This window comes from Sarcophilus harrisii, chromosome 5 (assembly GCF_902635505.1).
Source record: "Sarcophilus harrisii chromosome 5, mSarHar1.11, whole genome shotgun sequence".
Classification (NCBI taxonomy): domain Eukaryota; kingdom Metazoa; phylum Chordata; class Mammalia; order Dasyuromorphia; family Dasyuridae; genus Sarcophilus; species Sarcophilus harrisii.
In genome coordinates, this window is record NC_045430.1 from 205,212,541 (window position 1) to 205,230,791 (window position 18,251).

General features: G+C 31.5%; 1 protein-coding gene across 4 annotated transcripts in view; it reads right to left on the reverse strand.

Moving 5' to 3' along the window:
• Nucleotides 1-219: 219 nt before the first annotated feature.
• The window catches only part of PAXIP1 (PAX interacting protein 1), a 74,741-nt gene continuing 56,709 nt past the window's right edge, over nucleotides 220-18,251 (reverse strand). For 3 of the 4 annotated variants that reach the window (XM_031939506.1, XM_031939505.1, XM_031939508.1), the window contains 8 exons: nucleotides 16,073-16,143; nucleotides 13,243-13,345; nucleotides 11,819-11,987; nucleotides 6,451-6,551; nucleotides 4,968-5,102; nucleotides 4,791-4,866; nucleotides 4,641-4,701; nucleotides 220-693 (listed from right to left, as the gene is read on the reverse strand). In XM_031939506.1, the coding sequence (XP_031795366.1) occupies nucleotides 678-693; nucleotides 4,641-4,701; nucleotides 4,791-4,866; nucleotides 4,968-5,102; nucleotides 6,451-6,551; nucleotides 11,819-11,987; nucleotides 13,243-13,345; nucleotides 16,073-16,143 (732 nt within the window). In that variant the 3' untranslated portion in view covers nucleotides 220-677. Of the gene's footprint in view, nucleotides 694-4,640; nucleotides 4,702-4,790; nucleotides 4,867-4,967; nucleotides 5,103-6,450; nucleotides 6,552-11,818; nucleotides 11,988-13,242; nucleotides 13,346-16,072; nucleotides 16,144-18,251 lie in introns of those variants that run through there. The other variant, XM_031939507.1, reaches the window with a different exon arrangement.

Sequence of the window (18,251 nt, forward strand, 5' to 3'; positions counted from 1 at the left end):
TATGTTATGTGTTTTAAATTATATGAACTTATACTGATTTACAATGGCATGGTATTATTGTTCTGTACATCCTAATCTTTATTAGATTGTCAAATATTTCATAAAAATTTTAACTTTTTAAGAAAGTGTTTTCAACAATTTAGAAGACTGACCCTTGAAAATTCCTTAAAAACAGGATAGTGTCCAGTCAAACCAGAATCACATTTTAGGTAAACTTTAAAATTACATTTATTTAAAACTTGAGCAAGATATCAATATAAAAGAAAACAGTATAAGAAATAAAAATAATCAAAGTACAAAACATTTTAATTTTTCAACATCCATAATTTAAAGAGATAGCAAGGCCCTTATTTACACCCATATTTTACTTTTGGTTGAAGTTCTATACCAGTTATATAAAACATTTTAAAAACTGGCAAAGGAATCATAAAACCTAATGTGGGCTCTTAAATTCATATAATACAAAACATAATAATTTATGTTTTCTCAGAATAAAATTACACATCTTAATAAGATGCAGGTATTTTGTTTTCCTGCTTCAAATGGCTTGCCACCTAAAGAAAGCAACTGGAAAACAAGAGCATCTGCAGGAAGCACTGGTTAATTTTATCCAATAACTACAACAGCCAGATTTTGTGCTCCGAGGGCTCTGAAGAAAGATCACATTTCAGATACCATCAAGTAAATTTATATGTAGGCTTGTTGAGGAAAATAACTTAGAAAACAATGTAAAACATAAACTTAAATTTACATATCTAATTGAAAGTACAGTTTTAGGTGTAGTCACAGATTATTAAAGTTAAGTATACAGTGTCAAGGAAGGCTATATGATACATGGTGAGTTTTATCTCCAGATTGCTAAGCATACTCTGCCCACTCTCCCCTCTCCTGCCATGGTTGATAACACACATGTTACACACAAATGCCTACCCCTATTCTCAAGAATGTTTTCCAAACTTTGATATTCTATACCAGGATAAGATCAATTGAATGAGACACAGAACACTAAAGTTAATTCCTCTAAAATGTGCTACCTGATATATTATAAATAGTATTTTTTCTTTTTCCTTGGGAAGGAATGGCCAAACAGGTTTTCATCTGGATAATATCAGAAGAAAAGCAGAAAAAGTAATCATCACATTTTTATCAAAGCTCTTGAAAGTTGATGGCATTGAAATTGACATTAAGATGTCACCACAATAAGTGATAAATTATATTTTTAGAGTGCTGTTTCCAAAAAGAAAGAATTCAAATGTTATCACTAATAAAAAGCTGAGTGCACCAATAAGTTAGTTTGTTTCTAAATAATATATTAACATTTACAGCATTTTCGAAAGAGTGCTGCAAGTTATCTCCATCTAAATGAAGAAATCAATCCTAAAAAAAATTAGGTGATTTGTCCACTTTACCACAGATAATATGTGATGTGGCTGGTTCTCTACCTGCATTATCTTCTTATCTAAGTCCAGCTCTGAGTCCACCAAACACTTACAAAACTATTTTAAAATTCTGAAAAAATATCCAAATTTAGTTATTTTTAATGCTTTACTCCAAAGTTATTCAAAGACATTTTAAAATAACCATCATGTGCTATTGTAATCACAGCTTTTCAGAGAAAGAAGGAAAGTGGCTTAATTTAAGGAGATAATTAAAATGGACTATAAAACAGGAAAAAAATAGAATGACCAATAAGAGATAACAAAACCTGTATATTTAGTCTACATTAGGAAATTTATTGATACTAGATTTACCAGTACACAAAAGAATGATACAAAAAAGACAAGCATGGCCTTTGCACAAGGATGATACGCAAATTCATAAATTTTCCCTATAAAAAACAAAACTACTGGCAAAATATACTAAATCAAAGTTAACTGGTAAGTTTTTTTTTTTTTTATGTTAAGAGAGCAAACTAACATGTTTCAAAACACTTATATCTTATATTTATTTGCCTGGAAAAGACACATAAAAAGAAGGAATGAAATTCTAGCTAGAAGATTACAAGTTTCCATCTTTTAAGCTAATTCTATTCCTTGTGTTCCTTTCATCTGGATAAATAACAAATGGCAGCACTTTCACTTTTACCTATAGTTGCTAAAATTTAATGTGGCTTTAAAATCATTCCCAATACCATTTAAAGGGGCTAAGATAAAATCACAAATTTGATCATTACCTTAGAATCTCAGTTTTCTTTTCTACAACACAAGGTGACTAGAATTCAGGTTTCCTTTAAATCTACTGCTTTTAGTTAAGTGTACCACACTGCAGGAAGTCGTGGCATCAATTCCTTTTACTCTATGCCTTGTTCTATAATGATCTCATTCTCCTTTTAATTTTAAATTGTTTCCTCTTTTCCTTCCTAGCAATCCTGTTTCTTTCATTAAGGCAGCTATCATAGAAAAAGCAATGTAATGGAGAATCAGTAGTCAAAAAGATCCAAATTCAAGTCCTGGATAAGGGGGAAAGAAACAAGGGAATAAGCACTATTAACAGCACCTATTACATCCCAAGCTCTAGGCTAAGCATTTAATATATATCTGAACTGGAGTCAGGAATACACGAGTTCAAATCCAACCTCAGACATTTACTAGCTCTATGTCCTTGGGCAAGTCCCTTACCTTGTTTGCCTCAAATTCCTCAACTGTAAAATGGGATAATAGCAGCACCTATTTCCTAGGATTACTGTAAGGATTAAATGAGAGACCATTTGTAAAATACTTAGCAAAGTGCCTAACACATAGTAGGCATCACATAAATTCTAGCTATTATTGCTTTGTGATTGTTTTCAAGTTCCTTCGGCTGTATGGATTCAGAGAATCTCCCTGATTCTATGAAATCTGGAGCACTGGGGCAATGCCTACATCTTAAAACCAAGGAAATAGTAAATTCTCTGTAATATGAGACTGTAGAAAAAGTGTGGACCAGCAAGTTTTAGAATCGGCCATAAGATCCTGAAAAATTTATTTAACCTAAGTCTAAATTTCATCATCTATAAAACAGAGCAAGTCTAACTCTTTCACATCATTCTATCTAATCTTAATCCAACAATTTTGTAGTTAAAGGGCTCTTAAAAGGTGTCAACTACTGTATAGAATATAAATACCTCCATTTTCATCGAATGATCTATCTAATGATTCATGCTTTTGAAATATGAATTATTATTCTCTGTATAACATGTTATGGTTTTCAGAGTACTTTCATCTAAAGTTTCAAACTAAAGCTTTTTGGTCTGACCTCTTCAAAGTCCTACTCTAATGATTCATATGTCCTACTATGCCAGAAAACCTACAATGCAATTCAAGAAAAACAGTATGTCTCTTACAAAGAATAGATAAGTTCATCTAAGTAAGGATAAACCCATGACCAGGAGGGAAGCCATTTGTAATATTACTCTTTGGCCAAAGTAACATATGAAACAACAAAAAATGCAAATGGCCTCAATTCTGTTTGGCCTCCTTCTACTCCCCTTTCAGTGATGGTGGCAGGATGGCAGAAATTGCAAGGGAAGCTAAAAATCATTATTTTTAGATCATCTATAAAGATTAATTTAACTTATGTTAATCTAAATGAAAAATTATTTCCCTGTGACCAATGAGGAAACATATTGTTAGAGAAAATGAACCCTATAAATCTTGATATTTCCAATATAAAAGAAAAAGGAATATGATAACTTAAGAGTTATTTTTGCATTGATAACAATTCATCCATCCCTAAAATTAATTTTAAAAACTTAAACTGGAAAATGATTTTAATTATTTTATAATGAAAGGTACTGAAAAGACAAAATAATCTAACAGAAATAACACTAGTTGTTTCTGTTTTTGTTCAGTTGTTCAGTCATGTGAATTTCTTATGACCCCATGAACCACAGCATATCAGGGTCCTTCTGTCTTTCACTATCTCCCAAAGTCTGATCCAAGTACATGAAGTAACAATGGACTTGAGAGTCAAAAGATTTGCTTTCAATGCTTAATAGCTGTGTAACCAGTCACATCGATTCTGTAAAGTGCTATATAAAGTTCTGTAATCATTATAGAAATGTGAACCACTATTAAAAACAAACCAACAAATGCAATTCCATTCTACAGGGCTACAAACTCAAAAAGTGGTTAAAAATAACATTTCTTTTCCTTGCATATTTTCAATTTTATACAATTGTATTCAAAAAGCAGTACATTAGATTAAAAGACCCAGTTTTGACCTAGACTTTCTGACACAGACTGATTGTGTAACCCTGGGCAAGTGATTTAATCACACTATGTATGTATGCCATAATACAATAGGAATATAAATTCTGAAGAGATGCCATTCTGTATTGCCAGAGGAAAATAATGGTATAGGTCTGGCCCAAAAAAGAAAAAAGAAATTCTCCTTTGAGTATGTTAGTCATAAATGCTTTATCTAAAGAAAATCTTTTGAGAAACTAAGAAAAAATTTTCTTATTCTACAAAACTGCCTGAAATTCAAAGCATGAAGAAACACATGAAAGAGGTATTGCTAGTATTATTATAAAATTGTAAAAATAAATAGAATGAAAGACAAGAGTTTAAAAAAAGTAAGGGAGATGGTAAAATTCACTGTTTTCTTATTCTTAGCAAATCACTATCACAGCATTTCATAATCTCTTTTAAAAAGGATATGATTCATAGTCCAGTGTCTGCGTAAGTACTCCAGTAAGAACAAATTCTGCATTATGAACATCTAAAAGACAATAAAAATAATCACATAAGTAAAAATAATTCTTGGTGACAGATACATAAAAGTAGTAATGACAGATAATCTGATCTTACCTATTCCTCTTGCAAAATATTCTCGACATAAGTGAAGATCATTCTCACAGGATATTAAAATTATTTCTGACAAACTCTAAGGAAGAGAATATAATAAGTCTAAATAATGCACAACAATTCTTAAACTCTAAAATTTTACAAACTCTAACTATTAATGATCATTTTACTTATATCCACCTTATTTTGCTTATGTTCCATGAGTTTTCGGAAAGATGGCTGCTTAGATAATACTTTTCCTCCTGCACATTCCACAATAGCTTTCATGGTTGAAAGACTAGGACAAATTCCAGGAGTAATATAAAAATACTTTGCCTTTACAAAAAAAAGAGAAAAGAAAAGAAAAAGAAAATAACTTGTGAACCAAGCTGAAAATTCAATAAAACCAAACCAATGTCCAATGATTTTAGCTTCATAAGTTTGTGTCAGTATAAATCAAGAACTTTCAAATCACTAAGATATATATATATATATATATATATATATGTACTACTAAGTTAACTGACAGAAAGAAAAGAGGCATAATGGATGATGTTAGAATTGCGGGTCAGAAGGACTGAAGTTCAAATCCTGCATCAATCAGAAACATATTATCTGTGTGATCACGGGCAAGTCACTTATTCTTCCTGTCATCTTAACTGTCTCATCTATAAAATGGTAACCATATTGGCATTGACCTCCTAGGGTCATTGTGAGGATTAAATGAGATATTTGTAAAGTGCTTTGCTAAACATAAAGCAACATATAAATGTTAACTATAATTTAAGAATTAACTAGCCAATTTCCTAAAAGAAGTGAAAGGTTTTCAATGATTTATACTGCCATAGCCACTGTTATCAGCAGCATACAGTAGATGCCCAACAAATACTTCAACCAGAGAGAGAATTCACAACAACTACAGCATACTAACTAAATTACCTGTTCAAATATGACAGCCCAAATTCATATGTGCTGATAGACCCTCACATGATTACATTCATTTAACATAGACATATTTATATCTATTTCACAATAAAACAATACTTGGTCATAGACAGAAATAGAAAAATATTAATATGGTTATTTCCTCTTTTTTCTTTTTTTGTTTTAAATATAATACATTTATATTTGTTATCTTAAAGTCTTTGCATAGTATTTTGCCCTGGAATAGAAGAGGTAATTTTATTTGAAACATACATTCAGAAAAAAAAAACAAAAACAAGGCCATAAAAGTTAATACTAAATAAACCTTATATTTAAGTTTTTGGGTTATTAATAAGTGAAGTGCTAAGTTTTAAATTTTGTTAAAAAATTTAAAACTTAACTGTACAAATCTTATACTGAGTTAAATCCAAAATGAGCTCTAAATTTTCCTTAGGTGTATGCTGATCAAAAATTGCTATTACTATTAGCTTAAAATACCAATTCTTTCAAAATAGCAAAGCTAAATAATATAAACAATGACTGTATTTTACTGAAGTACACTAGCATTTGACTTAAAAATGAAATCATTTCATTAACCTGAAGGAGTGACTAACTAGAAATTCTTTTAATAATCAAATTTTATAAAATGAGGATTGTTGCTTCTTTCATATTTTCAATGGCAGGAGTTTCAATCAAGATTCACTTGGTGAATGATGCAAGTCATGAAAATACCTCCATTTTTTGAACAATCTCTACCTACCTTGAAAAGTGGTGTGACATGTGCTCTCTTTAAAGACTCCTCCAAACTGAAACAGAAGAGCACTTCAGCTTCAGCATCTCGAAGCATGAAGTTCTGTTCATCTAAAAACAAGAAAATAATTAAAATGAAACATGCTTCATGATACTCACCTTATATATAATCCTCTCTCATTCCTTATGAGGAAGTGAATGAAGGTCCATTATGCTCTTCAGACCCCACCCTACCTGAACTCCCAAAAGGAGCCAGAGGCAGGTACATTCCCAGTTTACTGCACCTGCACTCATTTTCTCTCAGTTCTTCCCAAAAGGAACATACCAGCTTAAATATCCCTAACACTTCTAATATGTCCTTTTGCCCAGACTAGAATTATAACATCAAGAAAAACAAATATGCAGATACTTATCCATGACCATATAACTAGTTAGTAGCAAAATTTGAGACCAGTTTAGAAATTTTGTATCCACAATAACCAAACTAGGGGAAAGATAAGCTGCCAAATAAGTTACATTATTAACAAGCATTTAAATATGCTATTTTCCTCACTTATATAAAAATTTAATTTTAGAAAACATACATTCCTAAATAATTGGCTCCTATCTTATCTAGAGATTGCTAGGGGGAAAAAAAGTGTGGGCTTTTTCCTCTATCAGTTTCCAAACTCAATGTTGAATAGGAAAGCGAAGGGAAAAGAGGAACGAAGTATGTGTATATGTATATTTATGTGCATGCATGAATAGTGTGTGTATATATACATACACACACACATATACACACATATATAGGGCAAGTATAACTTGATTACATAAAAAATATTACTTTAGATTCAAATTTTTTTTCCTTTCAAATGCACTGAAATCTAGGAAAAGATTACATGATCACAAGACTTAAAGCTGATGCCTTTTACTGAATATCAGCTTCATCGCCATTATATAGAAAAAGACACTGTTGATTAACTTGCCCATGGTCTACTGAAACTAAATGGTACAGCTCGGATTAAAGCCCAAGTTTTCTTATTCCAAATTTAGTGCCTTAATCCACCATACTATTCCAAATATTGTCACTTTCAGTCAGTGGTGTAACATTTAAATAAAAAAGGAGCTCATTAATCTGTATATAAAGATCACTGTGGACCAAAATATCTGAAATTTTAAAGTATGCTATCTGTGTTTATTGTATTTTTGCTTTGTTAAATATTTCCCAATTATATCCTAATCAAATTTGGTCTGCATTTGGGAGTATCTGTTGCAAGCTCTAGTATTTATTTATACATCTGGTACTTCCAGACTTAGGTTGGCAAATTTTACCTGTTTAAGATTTTCCGCTATAGTTTCTAATCCCTACATTACTACTTTCATGGCTTAGTAATAGCAAAACATCTACAAAGAAAATAGATAAGAACAATTGAGGGGTGGAGAGAAAGATAGTAAAGTTAAAGATGATTTTAACTTATAGGTATCTTAAGGAATATGGAAAAATCAGGTGATAAAAGATAACAGTCAGATAAAGGAATTCTGAAATTCAAGTAGACAGAAGTAAATTGGGATTAAATGAGGAAGGGGGGAAGGGAAGAGGATATGGTATAGGGGCAGGCCAGATAGTTTGGATTATTTTTCATTGCTATCCAATTTGGCTGAAAATAGGGGACATGGAGGATAATAATTTGAGATAAGTTTGGAAGACATTATTGTGCCAGGTTAAAGAGGATTCTGGACATGAGGCAGATGTCTATTATTTACTCAGGTTATTTAAGATTTTTAAATGGAAGAGCAATATGAACAGATTGATGTATATAAGTAATGTAGGAATATCAATTAGAAGGCTACTGTAGAAGTGGGTAGTAACAAAAACAACTCTCAAATGTTGGCAAAATAAAAAGAGAACAGGATATATTTGAAAGACACTGCATAGATGAACTGAGAATACTTATAACTGACTGGATTGTAGAGAGGGACTAAGTGTTTGTGGATCTTTATCCAAAACAAAACTGTTTCTTTAACTCAACTTTTAAGTCACTAGGTTTTCTTTCATCCTGTTCTCCCCACAAAAACAGTCAACTTTATTTGGATCTGTGGTTATGTATTGTAGCCTTAAACTACTTGAGGATACTGACTTCAAATTAATATACAGATGAAATAAAGATTAGTTATCACTACTATCCAAATAACTAGAACATATACTAAGATCATAAATGTTCAGAGGACTTAAGTGCCAGAAAAATCTTGGAGACCGCAAAGAATCCAACTCCTTCACTCCACAGGTAAAGAAAAGGAGGCCACAAGAGGCTGACATCAACACTCATCATACTAGTGAATGACAAAAGAGAGACCTGTACCCAGATTTTCAGCACTTTTTCTATTAGTTCATCTTATTTCAATTCATAGATCATATGATAAAGATGGCAGAGGATATGATTTCAAGTAGCACATATGGAATTTGATGTAAAGCAAAACATAAAAGGGAACAAAGTTTATTTTATCACCACTGGAATTTCCCTTTTTGCAAAGTACATCAGAAGGGTAACTACCTGCTATAGTAGTAGTATCTTTACTATTAATAATAGGTAGTATCTTTCCTAAGTACACTTTCTTAAGTGCCTACTTTGTGCAAAAAACACTGTGCTAAGTGTGATACAAAGAGAAAAGTAAAACAGTCCCTGCTCTCAAGGAGTTCACATTTTAATGGGGAAGATAGCACACATGGAGTTAAAAAGAAAAGGTCCCACTGACCTTCCTACCTTTTGGGCAGCAGTTGGGAATGGCTAGCCACACTGTCCTCTACTCTGATTGATAGTGTGTAAGTAAGACCAGTGGTTTGCTATCACTGCAATGCTTGTGTGTTTGCCTACCTGATGGTATCAGATTGTTGTTGGAATGGTTGTTGCTGCTGGTGATGATGAAGGTGGGTCACTTTTCTACAATTTCACCCTATTTTTTAATCGTGGCTTTGGGGACTAGGCTGGAAGGATGTCTGCTGGTTTTGAAATTACTCCTATTCCCGAGGCTCTTGGACCCAGGATCCTAGATTACCACCATTAGGGTTTAAGAAGAGATAGTGATCAAGATGGTAATGGCAGTTTGTTGCAAGCATTGCCTGCCTCCACTCTTTAAATGGATTTACAGTTGTACTTCTAAAGCTCTTTCCCTGTCATTACAGAGCAGTATACAATTTTCAAGAGAAATTAAGATACATAAAACTAAACCATCAACAACTGATCTGATTTTTTCCTTCAAGCTAGCAAAATGTTTCCTTCACAGCAGATCTTATTTTATTATACCTCCCATATTTTCTCCAACAAGACTAATCTTTACTTATAATACAGTCTCCCTTGTACTTCTATTTTTCATGCCAACATATAAATAAGCAATAATCATTAAGTGTATTTCATTTTGCTAGTCATATCACACTCCCTAACCAAAGACATACTTCAAGACTTCTGTTCTCCCACTATACTCACTCTTCATGATCTTGTCAGTTTAGATGCTTAGTATAGTACTTGGTACATGATTCTGCAAATACTCAGTAAATGCTTTTTGTTCAATATATGTTCAAGCATACATTGATTCATCTTTATACATATGACTCCCAAATCAGTTCATTTCTCTCCCCCAGTTCTGTTTCTTCCCATCTTTAACTGCCTTGTGGAAACTTCAAACAATGTCCTCAAACATTTCCAACTCAGTATGTCCAAAACAGAATTAATCATCTTCCCTCCTAAAAATCACTTTTCCTTTAAATTTCCCTATTTCTATTGAGGGTACCTCTAACTTTCCAGTCAAAGCTTTCCTCAGTTCTTCACTCTCACTTACTACCACATATCCAGTCAGTTTCTAAATCTTGATATTTCTGCCCCCGCATCCTTCATATATGCCTCATTTGCTCTACTGCCAAAGTTATTACCTTTTTCTTGGACAACAGTTTCTTCATTGTCTCTCCCTGCCTAAAGTCTTAACTGTGCCAATCCATATATATATATAGCTACCAACACAATTTTCCATAAGTCTAAGTTTGACTATGTTATATCCTTATTCAATAAACTCTAAGGCCTCCCTGTTTTCTCTGTGATAAATACAATTATCTAGTTGATTTTTAAAGCTCTTCACAACCTGACCTCAGTCTACCTTCTATAGATTAATTATATAATGCTCCCTTTTTCATACAACTGAAATCAAGCCTAACTGATATTCTTACTATTCTTCATGCATGATACTATCTTGTATATATACTGTCTAGGCAGTGATTGTCCCCAAAGGTTTAGATCTACCCATTTTTTTCACATCAGCTTCAGAATTCCTTAATTCCTTTAAGACTTAGCTCTGGCTTCTACATTAAATCTTTCTAGACTCTCTTTCCCTTACCCTTCAGCTACTAGTATTTTCCTCTCCTAAACTATCTTGCATTTATTTTGTATTTACTCTATAAACAGTTGTATATGTCTTGTGACAAAAATGAGGTTGTGAGCTCATTCAGGGATGGGACTGTTACACATGGGGACTGAGGGAGTGTTTTTAATTTCCAGCACCTAGTATAATACATGGCATACAATAGGCAATTACTAAATGATTAATGTCTGACTAATAAGTTCTATGGCTTCACTCAAAATATTCTACAATATTTAGGTACCAGGAAAATTAGGCCATGCTCTCTACTATATTTATGTAAACCTATTCTTCCTAAGGGAGAATTCTAAGTCATACCCTGATGACAGATTGCATTCTATTGGCAAATTTTTTTATAACTAAACTACAAGTGAAGAAAGAATGGGCTATCGGTTTGCCTCAACCTCTCACTAATGAATCTGTGACCAAGTTTATTATTAACAAAAAATAAAGCAATGTTATAAAAGTAATTTTTCTTTCCTAATACTGTTCAAATTTCCTAAGCCTTTACTTTTCCATCTGAAAATATAAAGAAATGGAAGAATTCTGAGACACAAAATTCATGTGTTAACTGATGATTATTAAATGATTAAAGAACAAAGTAGATGTTTGTTGGGATGAAAATGGAGTAAAGCTCAAACAAACTGCTCTGTATGTATAAATACATTGTGTGTATGTTTCTGTCTCTTTTGTCTGTCTGAAACATTTTCCAAACTTTCATTGCTAATGTGACGCTTCTTTTTAGGGCAGGAAAAGGACATCAACCAGATTGCATTTATCTTAAAATAGCAGTAGGCGCCAGAGTTGCCAAAGCTTGAAATATTATAAAATTATAATTAATTCATACATATTATTCACAATGGTAAAAGCTTAATGCTTGTGATTATACAATAATTACACCTAGAACACTTTGGAACAAATCAATTCCCGATGGTTTAATTAAACTTTTGCATTTGGCATTTTAAAAAATGTTACTGGTGCTTTTTACTTACCAACAAATTTCTGGCATTTGAAACATTCTTCTAACCATTCTGGAGTTACTATATGCTTTACTACAGAAATTGCTGTCAGGAACTTTACAGTGCGGGTCACTTTGCTGGCAATAAGATGTGTGCATTTCTGTGCAGACTCAGCTACCTCACCCCCAAGAATATAGAGTTTCTAAAAGTTGTACAAACATAGTAAGATCAGAAATTAAATAGTTAAAATCTATAAAGACGTTATCAATGGGGTGTAAAACATATGAAACCTAATCTCAAGACAGATTTATTTTTTTAAAAGACTATGAAATAGTATTGTTTACATACCTAATAAAATTAGGTAACTTCCTCTTAAAAAAAAACAAAAAACTTGCATTTTAGAGCAGTATTCCTTTCAATTGGAGTTAAAGCATTTATAAAGACTACAATAAATGTATGAAATAATTCATAGCCGTGGCAAAACAATACGGCAGGCAGAGTAAAAATACTACAGGGGAAAAAAAGATAAAATAATGAAAAATTTAACAATATATACCTCTAGAGTCACTTAATTCTAAGTGAGGTGGGTTTAAAATATATATAATTGCACTTTTACATTAGGTTATATACACAATCATATTTTCAATAATACATTTTGATGATTTTATCTGTGACTAATATTAATGATTTGAATGGCATTGTCCATTTCATGGTAAGGAAGATTTCTAGGTTGTCTAACCTGGAATCCTCTTACACGAAAGAAAAATAAATAAATAAAAGACTATCTTTGATGCTAATAATGAATACAAAAAAGCTATTATTTTCTTCAAGAATGATGACATGAAAATTGAAAAAACATGAGCATGAAAGTAAAAAAAACTTGACTCATGAAAACTACAATTATTTTCTTAAGATAGCACAAAATTAAGCTGTGCTTCAAAGTACACTATTTAAAATGTTTTTAAATTCAGCATTAGGAAAGAAAACAGGAAAATAGACTATGTTCCATTGGTTTAACACTATTTTATTAGGGGGAAAAAGGCTGATTCACTCAAAAAAACTTTCAGAAATTATATTTCTAAATATTTTATTCAAATTACAGTTTAAAAACTGACTAGATCTTTGTGGGAAGGCTAGTATCTGAATAAATTATAGAAGATGAAAAGGTGCAGTCACTCTGTTAGGTTACTAAGATATATTATAAATGAAATTCCAGTGGTCTGAAAATAGCAATAAGCCTCTAAAAATTCAGGAAGCAGATTACTTATCTGGCCCAAATTTTTCTAATAACAAGAGCAAATACTTCAGGCTTAAATAATAATGTAGAATTAAATAGGCTATTTCAATACTATCATTTCTTTTCAGTAAAATATTATATAGCTGACCCTAATCAGCAAGAACACTAAGAATTGCTAGATTTCTACATGTTACTGATAAAAATCAAAGCAAATTTTCACCTTAATGTACTGCTGAACTTGGACAGGCTCAAATCCAGTGAAAAGCACAAAAGGTGTCAATTCTGGTGTTAACTTTTTAGTGGGAGGCGGGATGTCTTCAATTCTACAAAATGAATAAATATATTACAAAATAAAGGCTTTATTTCACTTTATTTCACACTACACTTTCACTGTAAATATCTCTACAAAATTTTTTTCTGTCAAACATATACATTAAATAATCCCCAATATTACAAATAAAAGTAGGTATACATTAATGTCTTCTTAATTTACATTTTTAAAAAACCAATCATTTTATATTTCTGACAAAAGTAACCCTCAATTTCTTACTTCTCACTTTTTGAGGCTTTCATTACACTGAAAAGCAAACTCATGGGGGATTTTTAAAAAGCCCTACCACTATTAAAATTATGATTACATTTCTGACTTCTGAGGATCCAATATTCTGCAAATCCTGTTGTGGTACCAAAACTAAGTGAAAAATTTTGTTTTAATTAAACACACAGACACACTCACACTCACACACACTCTCTCTCCCCTCTCCCCCTTTCTATTTCTCTCTCCATCTTTTTGTCTCTGTCTCTCACCTCCTCTTCATTCCTTTTCCCCCTTACTTCACCCTATCCCACCCTGAAAAGTAATCTAGTTTCACTAAAAACTCTGGACAAAGAAATTGAAATATAGAAGGGAGAGGAAACAGGAGTAACTTTTATAAGCTATCACTAAAAAGACCCTAGGATTTAATAAAACTAAATAAATATCTGGGGATTAGTGACTTGAACAGTGAAGAAATTCTTTCCTACACATCAAATTCTTTGGACAGATTTGGATTTTTAAATATCATTAAATTTTTTTTTAATTTTAAAAATCTATCTTTATGAAGCACAAATAATAGAATGTACACTTTTTAAAATTCATCTATACCTAATAAATTTTATTATTTAATACATTAGGAATATATATTATTCATATTAAAAGCATCAACAAAATGTGAATGTATATTATGCATACTAAAGCTAATGGAATCTTTACTCTTTCCCAATTATATTCCAATTTATTTTCATAGCCAACCCCACCATAATTTAATATGAACCATGAGGTCAAAGTTAATTTTTAATTATAACAAACTCTCTTCCACAACAAAAAACAAAAACGCCTCCATTTTTGAAAAAGTAATAAAGAAAATGCCAAATTTTAGCGAAATAGAAAATTTAAATTCTACTGAGTTTGTATTTACTTTACAAAACTATACAAAAATATGTCCAATTTTATACATATGTCCACATTTAAATTGCACTGACTTGTATCAATAATAGTAAGAAGTCAAGAAAAAAAGAAAAACTACAGTTTCAACTTAAAAAGAAATGAGTTAGCTTTTATAGTTCCCAATTAGCCTTATATTCAGGAGATATAAGACTATTTACACTAAAATAAACCTTCTCATTCAAAAATTTTAGATTATTCCTTAAGACAGGGTGCAATAAGGAGATAATGTCAGACTTTTAAAAATTCAATTTCTGATACTTCAATCATTCTGAAGATACTTGAAACACAATCCAAATTTTCCTATAAAAAAAATGAAAAGGAATGGGCAGCTAGGTAGCACAATGGATAGAGCACCAGCCCCGAAGTCAGGAGGACCTGAGTTCAAATGTAGTTTTAGACACTTAATACTTCCTAGTTCTGTGATCCTAGGCAAGTTTCTTAACCCCAATTGCCTCAGCAAAAAAAAAAAAAAAAAGAAAAAAAAAAAAAAAGAAAAAGAAAAAGAAAAGAAAAGAAAAGGATATAGCCTATGCAAGGGTCCTCAAACTACAGCCCGCGGACCAGATGCAGCAGCTGAGGACAATTATCCCTCTCATCCAGGTCTACGAAGTTTCTTTATTTAAAGGCCCACAAAACAAAGTTTTTGTTTTTACTATAGTCCGGGGCCTCCAACAGTCTGAGGGACAGTGAACTCTCCCCCTATTTAAAAAGTTTGAGGATCCCCTGGCCTATGCTGTGAAAAGAGAAAAGGGAAGGGAAAAAAGCAAAAATAGAAACTAAAGCTAAATTATAAATCAAATTACACTGGTAAAATATATTGTACCTGTTTTTAAGCCACACAATTAGGAGATACAGTCACCAAAATTATTAGCACTATGTAAATATGAACCACTGTTTTCTAAACATTTTTAATCTATGACAAACCTGGGAACTTATCAGGCAGAATCCCTTTTCTCCACTAAACAGAGATAGACAGACAGACAGACACACACACACATACACACACACACACACACACACACACACACACACACAGAATTCAAAAACTGGGAAAGTTGAAGCAGTAAACTAAAATAACAGGACACTGTCTCAAAAAAACAAATCATTAGTTGAATATAGTGCCCTAGACTCCAGGTTCTAAAATTGTGGTTTGCAACTTCATAGACAGTTAATTGACTGTAGGGGAATGAAATTATTACTTATTATCAATAAATGTTTGATATGTATATACCTATTTTATATACCTATATACTTGAAGGGTCACATAAAAATTTCTCAAGCAAAAAGGGGTCATGAATAGAAAAAGTTTAAGAACTCCTGTCCTAGACTATAGTTCCAATTTGAATACTTTAAGTTATTTAATTATAAAATGAGATAGAGCTGTTAATGCATAGGAAAGCTGCAAAATAAGTGAAAATGTATTCTAAAATATTGAATGAAAATTTCTCTGTAAGAAATGTAAGTGTACATTAATAAAATTCAAGAAGTGTTATCACTTTTCTAAAATGTATCTAAGATTATTCTACAATAAAAAGTAGTAACAATAATTGAAAACTGTCATTACCTGGCTCTTTTGGAAGAAGGCTGGATGTTAGTTACTTCATTTTGTTTCAGTTTAGAAGGTAACCTCATACCCTGTTAATTAAAATATTTTGTTTGAATCACATACATTATTTACAAAGAAGTAATTTTGGAAGCTGATATTCTTAAAAATAATTTATGCATATATTTTTCAACAAGCAAACATTTAAGAGCCAAAATGGCAAAATACGGTACTTGGACAAGAAAAGCAAAGATTAGAGTAGAAAAATTTTAAAGATTTTAAAAGTTAAAAAAAAAATTATAACTTAAGCAACTTTCTCTTCCTTCTATTGTCTGTATCAAGTTATTTTGGTTTGTCTTTAAAAATAATTCTTAAATCCCACCATACTGTTATAATAAAAAGTCACAGTGATGATTGGTTAGAAATAGTACCATTTTCCCCCAATTCTGTAAGTGTTTGTGTGCCAAAAAACGGGCAGTTTGGGGATGATAGTTATCAGAGTCTTTTTCCCTATAAAAACACATGGTTCATCCATTAGGTATATAATCATTAAATTACTGTTAGAAGCTCTGTGACAGTGGTTTTCCTCTTAATATCACAACCTATTTTTCCTTTTCATTATGAGAGCCATAACCTAAGCAACATCCTCACCAATTCATATGTGAACCACTGCAAGATTTTTCAATTATTCTAAATTATTTAATAATATAGTTTGGAAATATTTCTCAGACAACATACATCATGCCCTCACTTCCAAATATATGTTATTAAAAGACAAAGATACATTCTAATATTACAGTCTTCCCTTGCACATCACAGGAGTCAGGGGTGCTATATCTCCCATGATCTAGAAAATTCACACAAATATTTCTAGCCCTCTGTTCAATCCAGAAAAGAAGTCTGAGTCTTTTTTTTCTTTTTCTTTTATGGACTATTTTACTTATTGTAAAATTTGGGATAAATACTTGGTCCTAGTTTACATTACATTATATATTTATTTTATGCATTTCTGAATTTCTAAATTTTTTCTGCATTGTCTTCTAAACTTGCAATGCTACCTGTGGCTTCCACAAAACTTCCCAAAGATTCTCATTGTTATTTTTTATGTGGTATATCCAAAACACAATGGGGGAAAATTACAATACAGAAGAGCTAATTATAGAGTATATACTACCACTAATCAGGTTATTTGACCAGAGTTCTGTTGCAGCTTGACATCGATTTTTTACACTCTTGCAGTTATGATATGTAAAATTCTTGTGGCTTTACTTCCAGTTTTGGCATTATGAGGCTATAAATTTGTGAGTTAACATCTCATTAACTTGTAAATGTAATGTAATCTTGTATCAACAACTGTTAGATTGGTTTCAAGCAGAGATCTAAGCCAGGATTTCTTCTTTTTACGTCAACTTAATCCTGTCCCATATTTCATGCCATCAAGAGGGCATGGATAATTAACTAATCTGTACAATTGTATAATTGTAATTTTATAATTTGTAATAGTACAAATGTATCCACTGAAGAATGTGTATCCTAATTTTAAGATACACATCTGTATAACAGGCCTTCAAAAGACAACTAATTTAGATTCTTTATTGTATTATATCAATTTATACATATTGATTAAAATAATAAAAATTTACAAACCAGTTTAAGTGGTGATTCATCATCGGAAAATGGGAAATATCTAATGAATATATCTGTATAATATACCTATGAATATATAGGTATTACACATATATGCATCTATACAAATAGTGTAATACCAAGCTTCAATTCTGTCAAGAACTTATAAAGTGCCAGGTCACACACACACAAAAAAAAGGTGCTATAAACAAAGTCAAAAACATGTTCCCTGGCAGCTCACAATCTAATGAAGGAGGCAATATGCAAACAACTAAGGATAAACAAAATGTACATAGTGTTTAAAGAAAAAAGATAAACACTGTAAATAAGTTAGTATCAGAGGGAGGGCACTGGAAATGGAGGAAGAAGAGTACAAGATAAGCTGGGAAAGGAGTCTTGCAAAAGGTGAAGTATGAATGCAAAACAAAAAAGGTTCCCTATTAAATGTAAAATAAAATAGAAATTCTTGTATTTGACATTTAACTTAAAAATAAGATTAAGATTAACTTGTCTTTCTTGACAAACTTTACAAAATTTTCTTTCACACCAATTATATTTCTGTTAAAACTGCCTT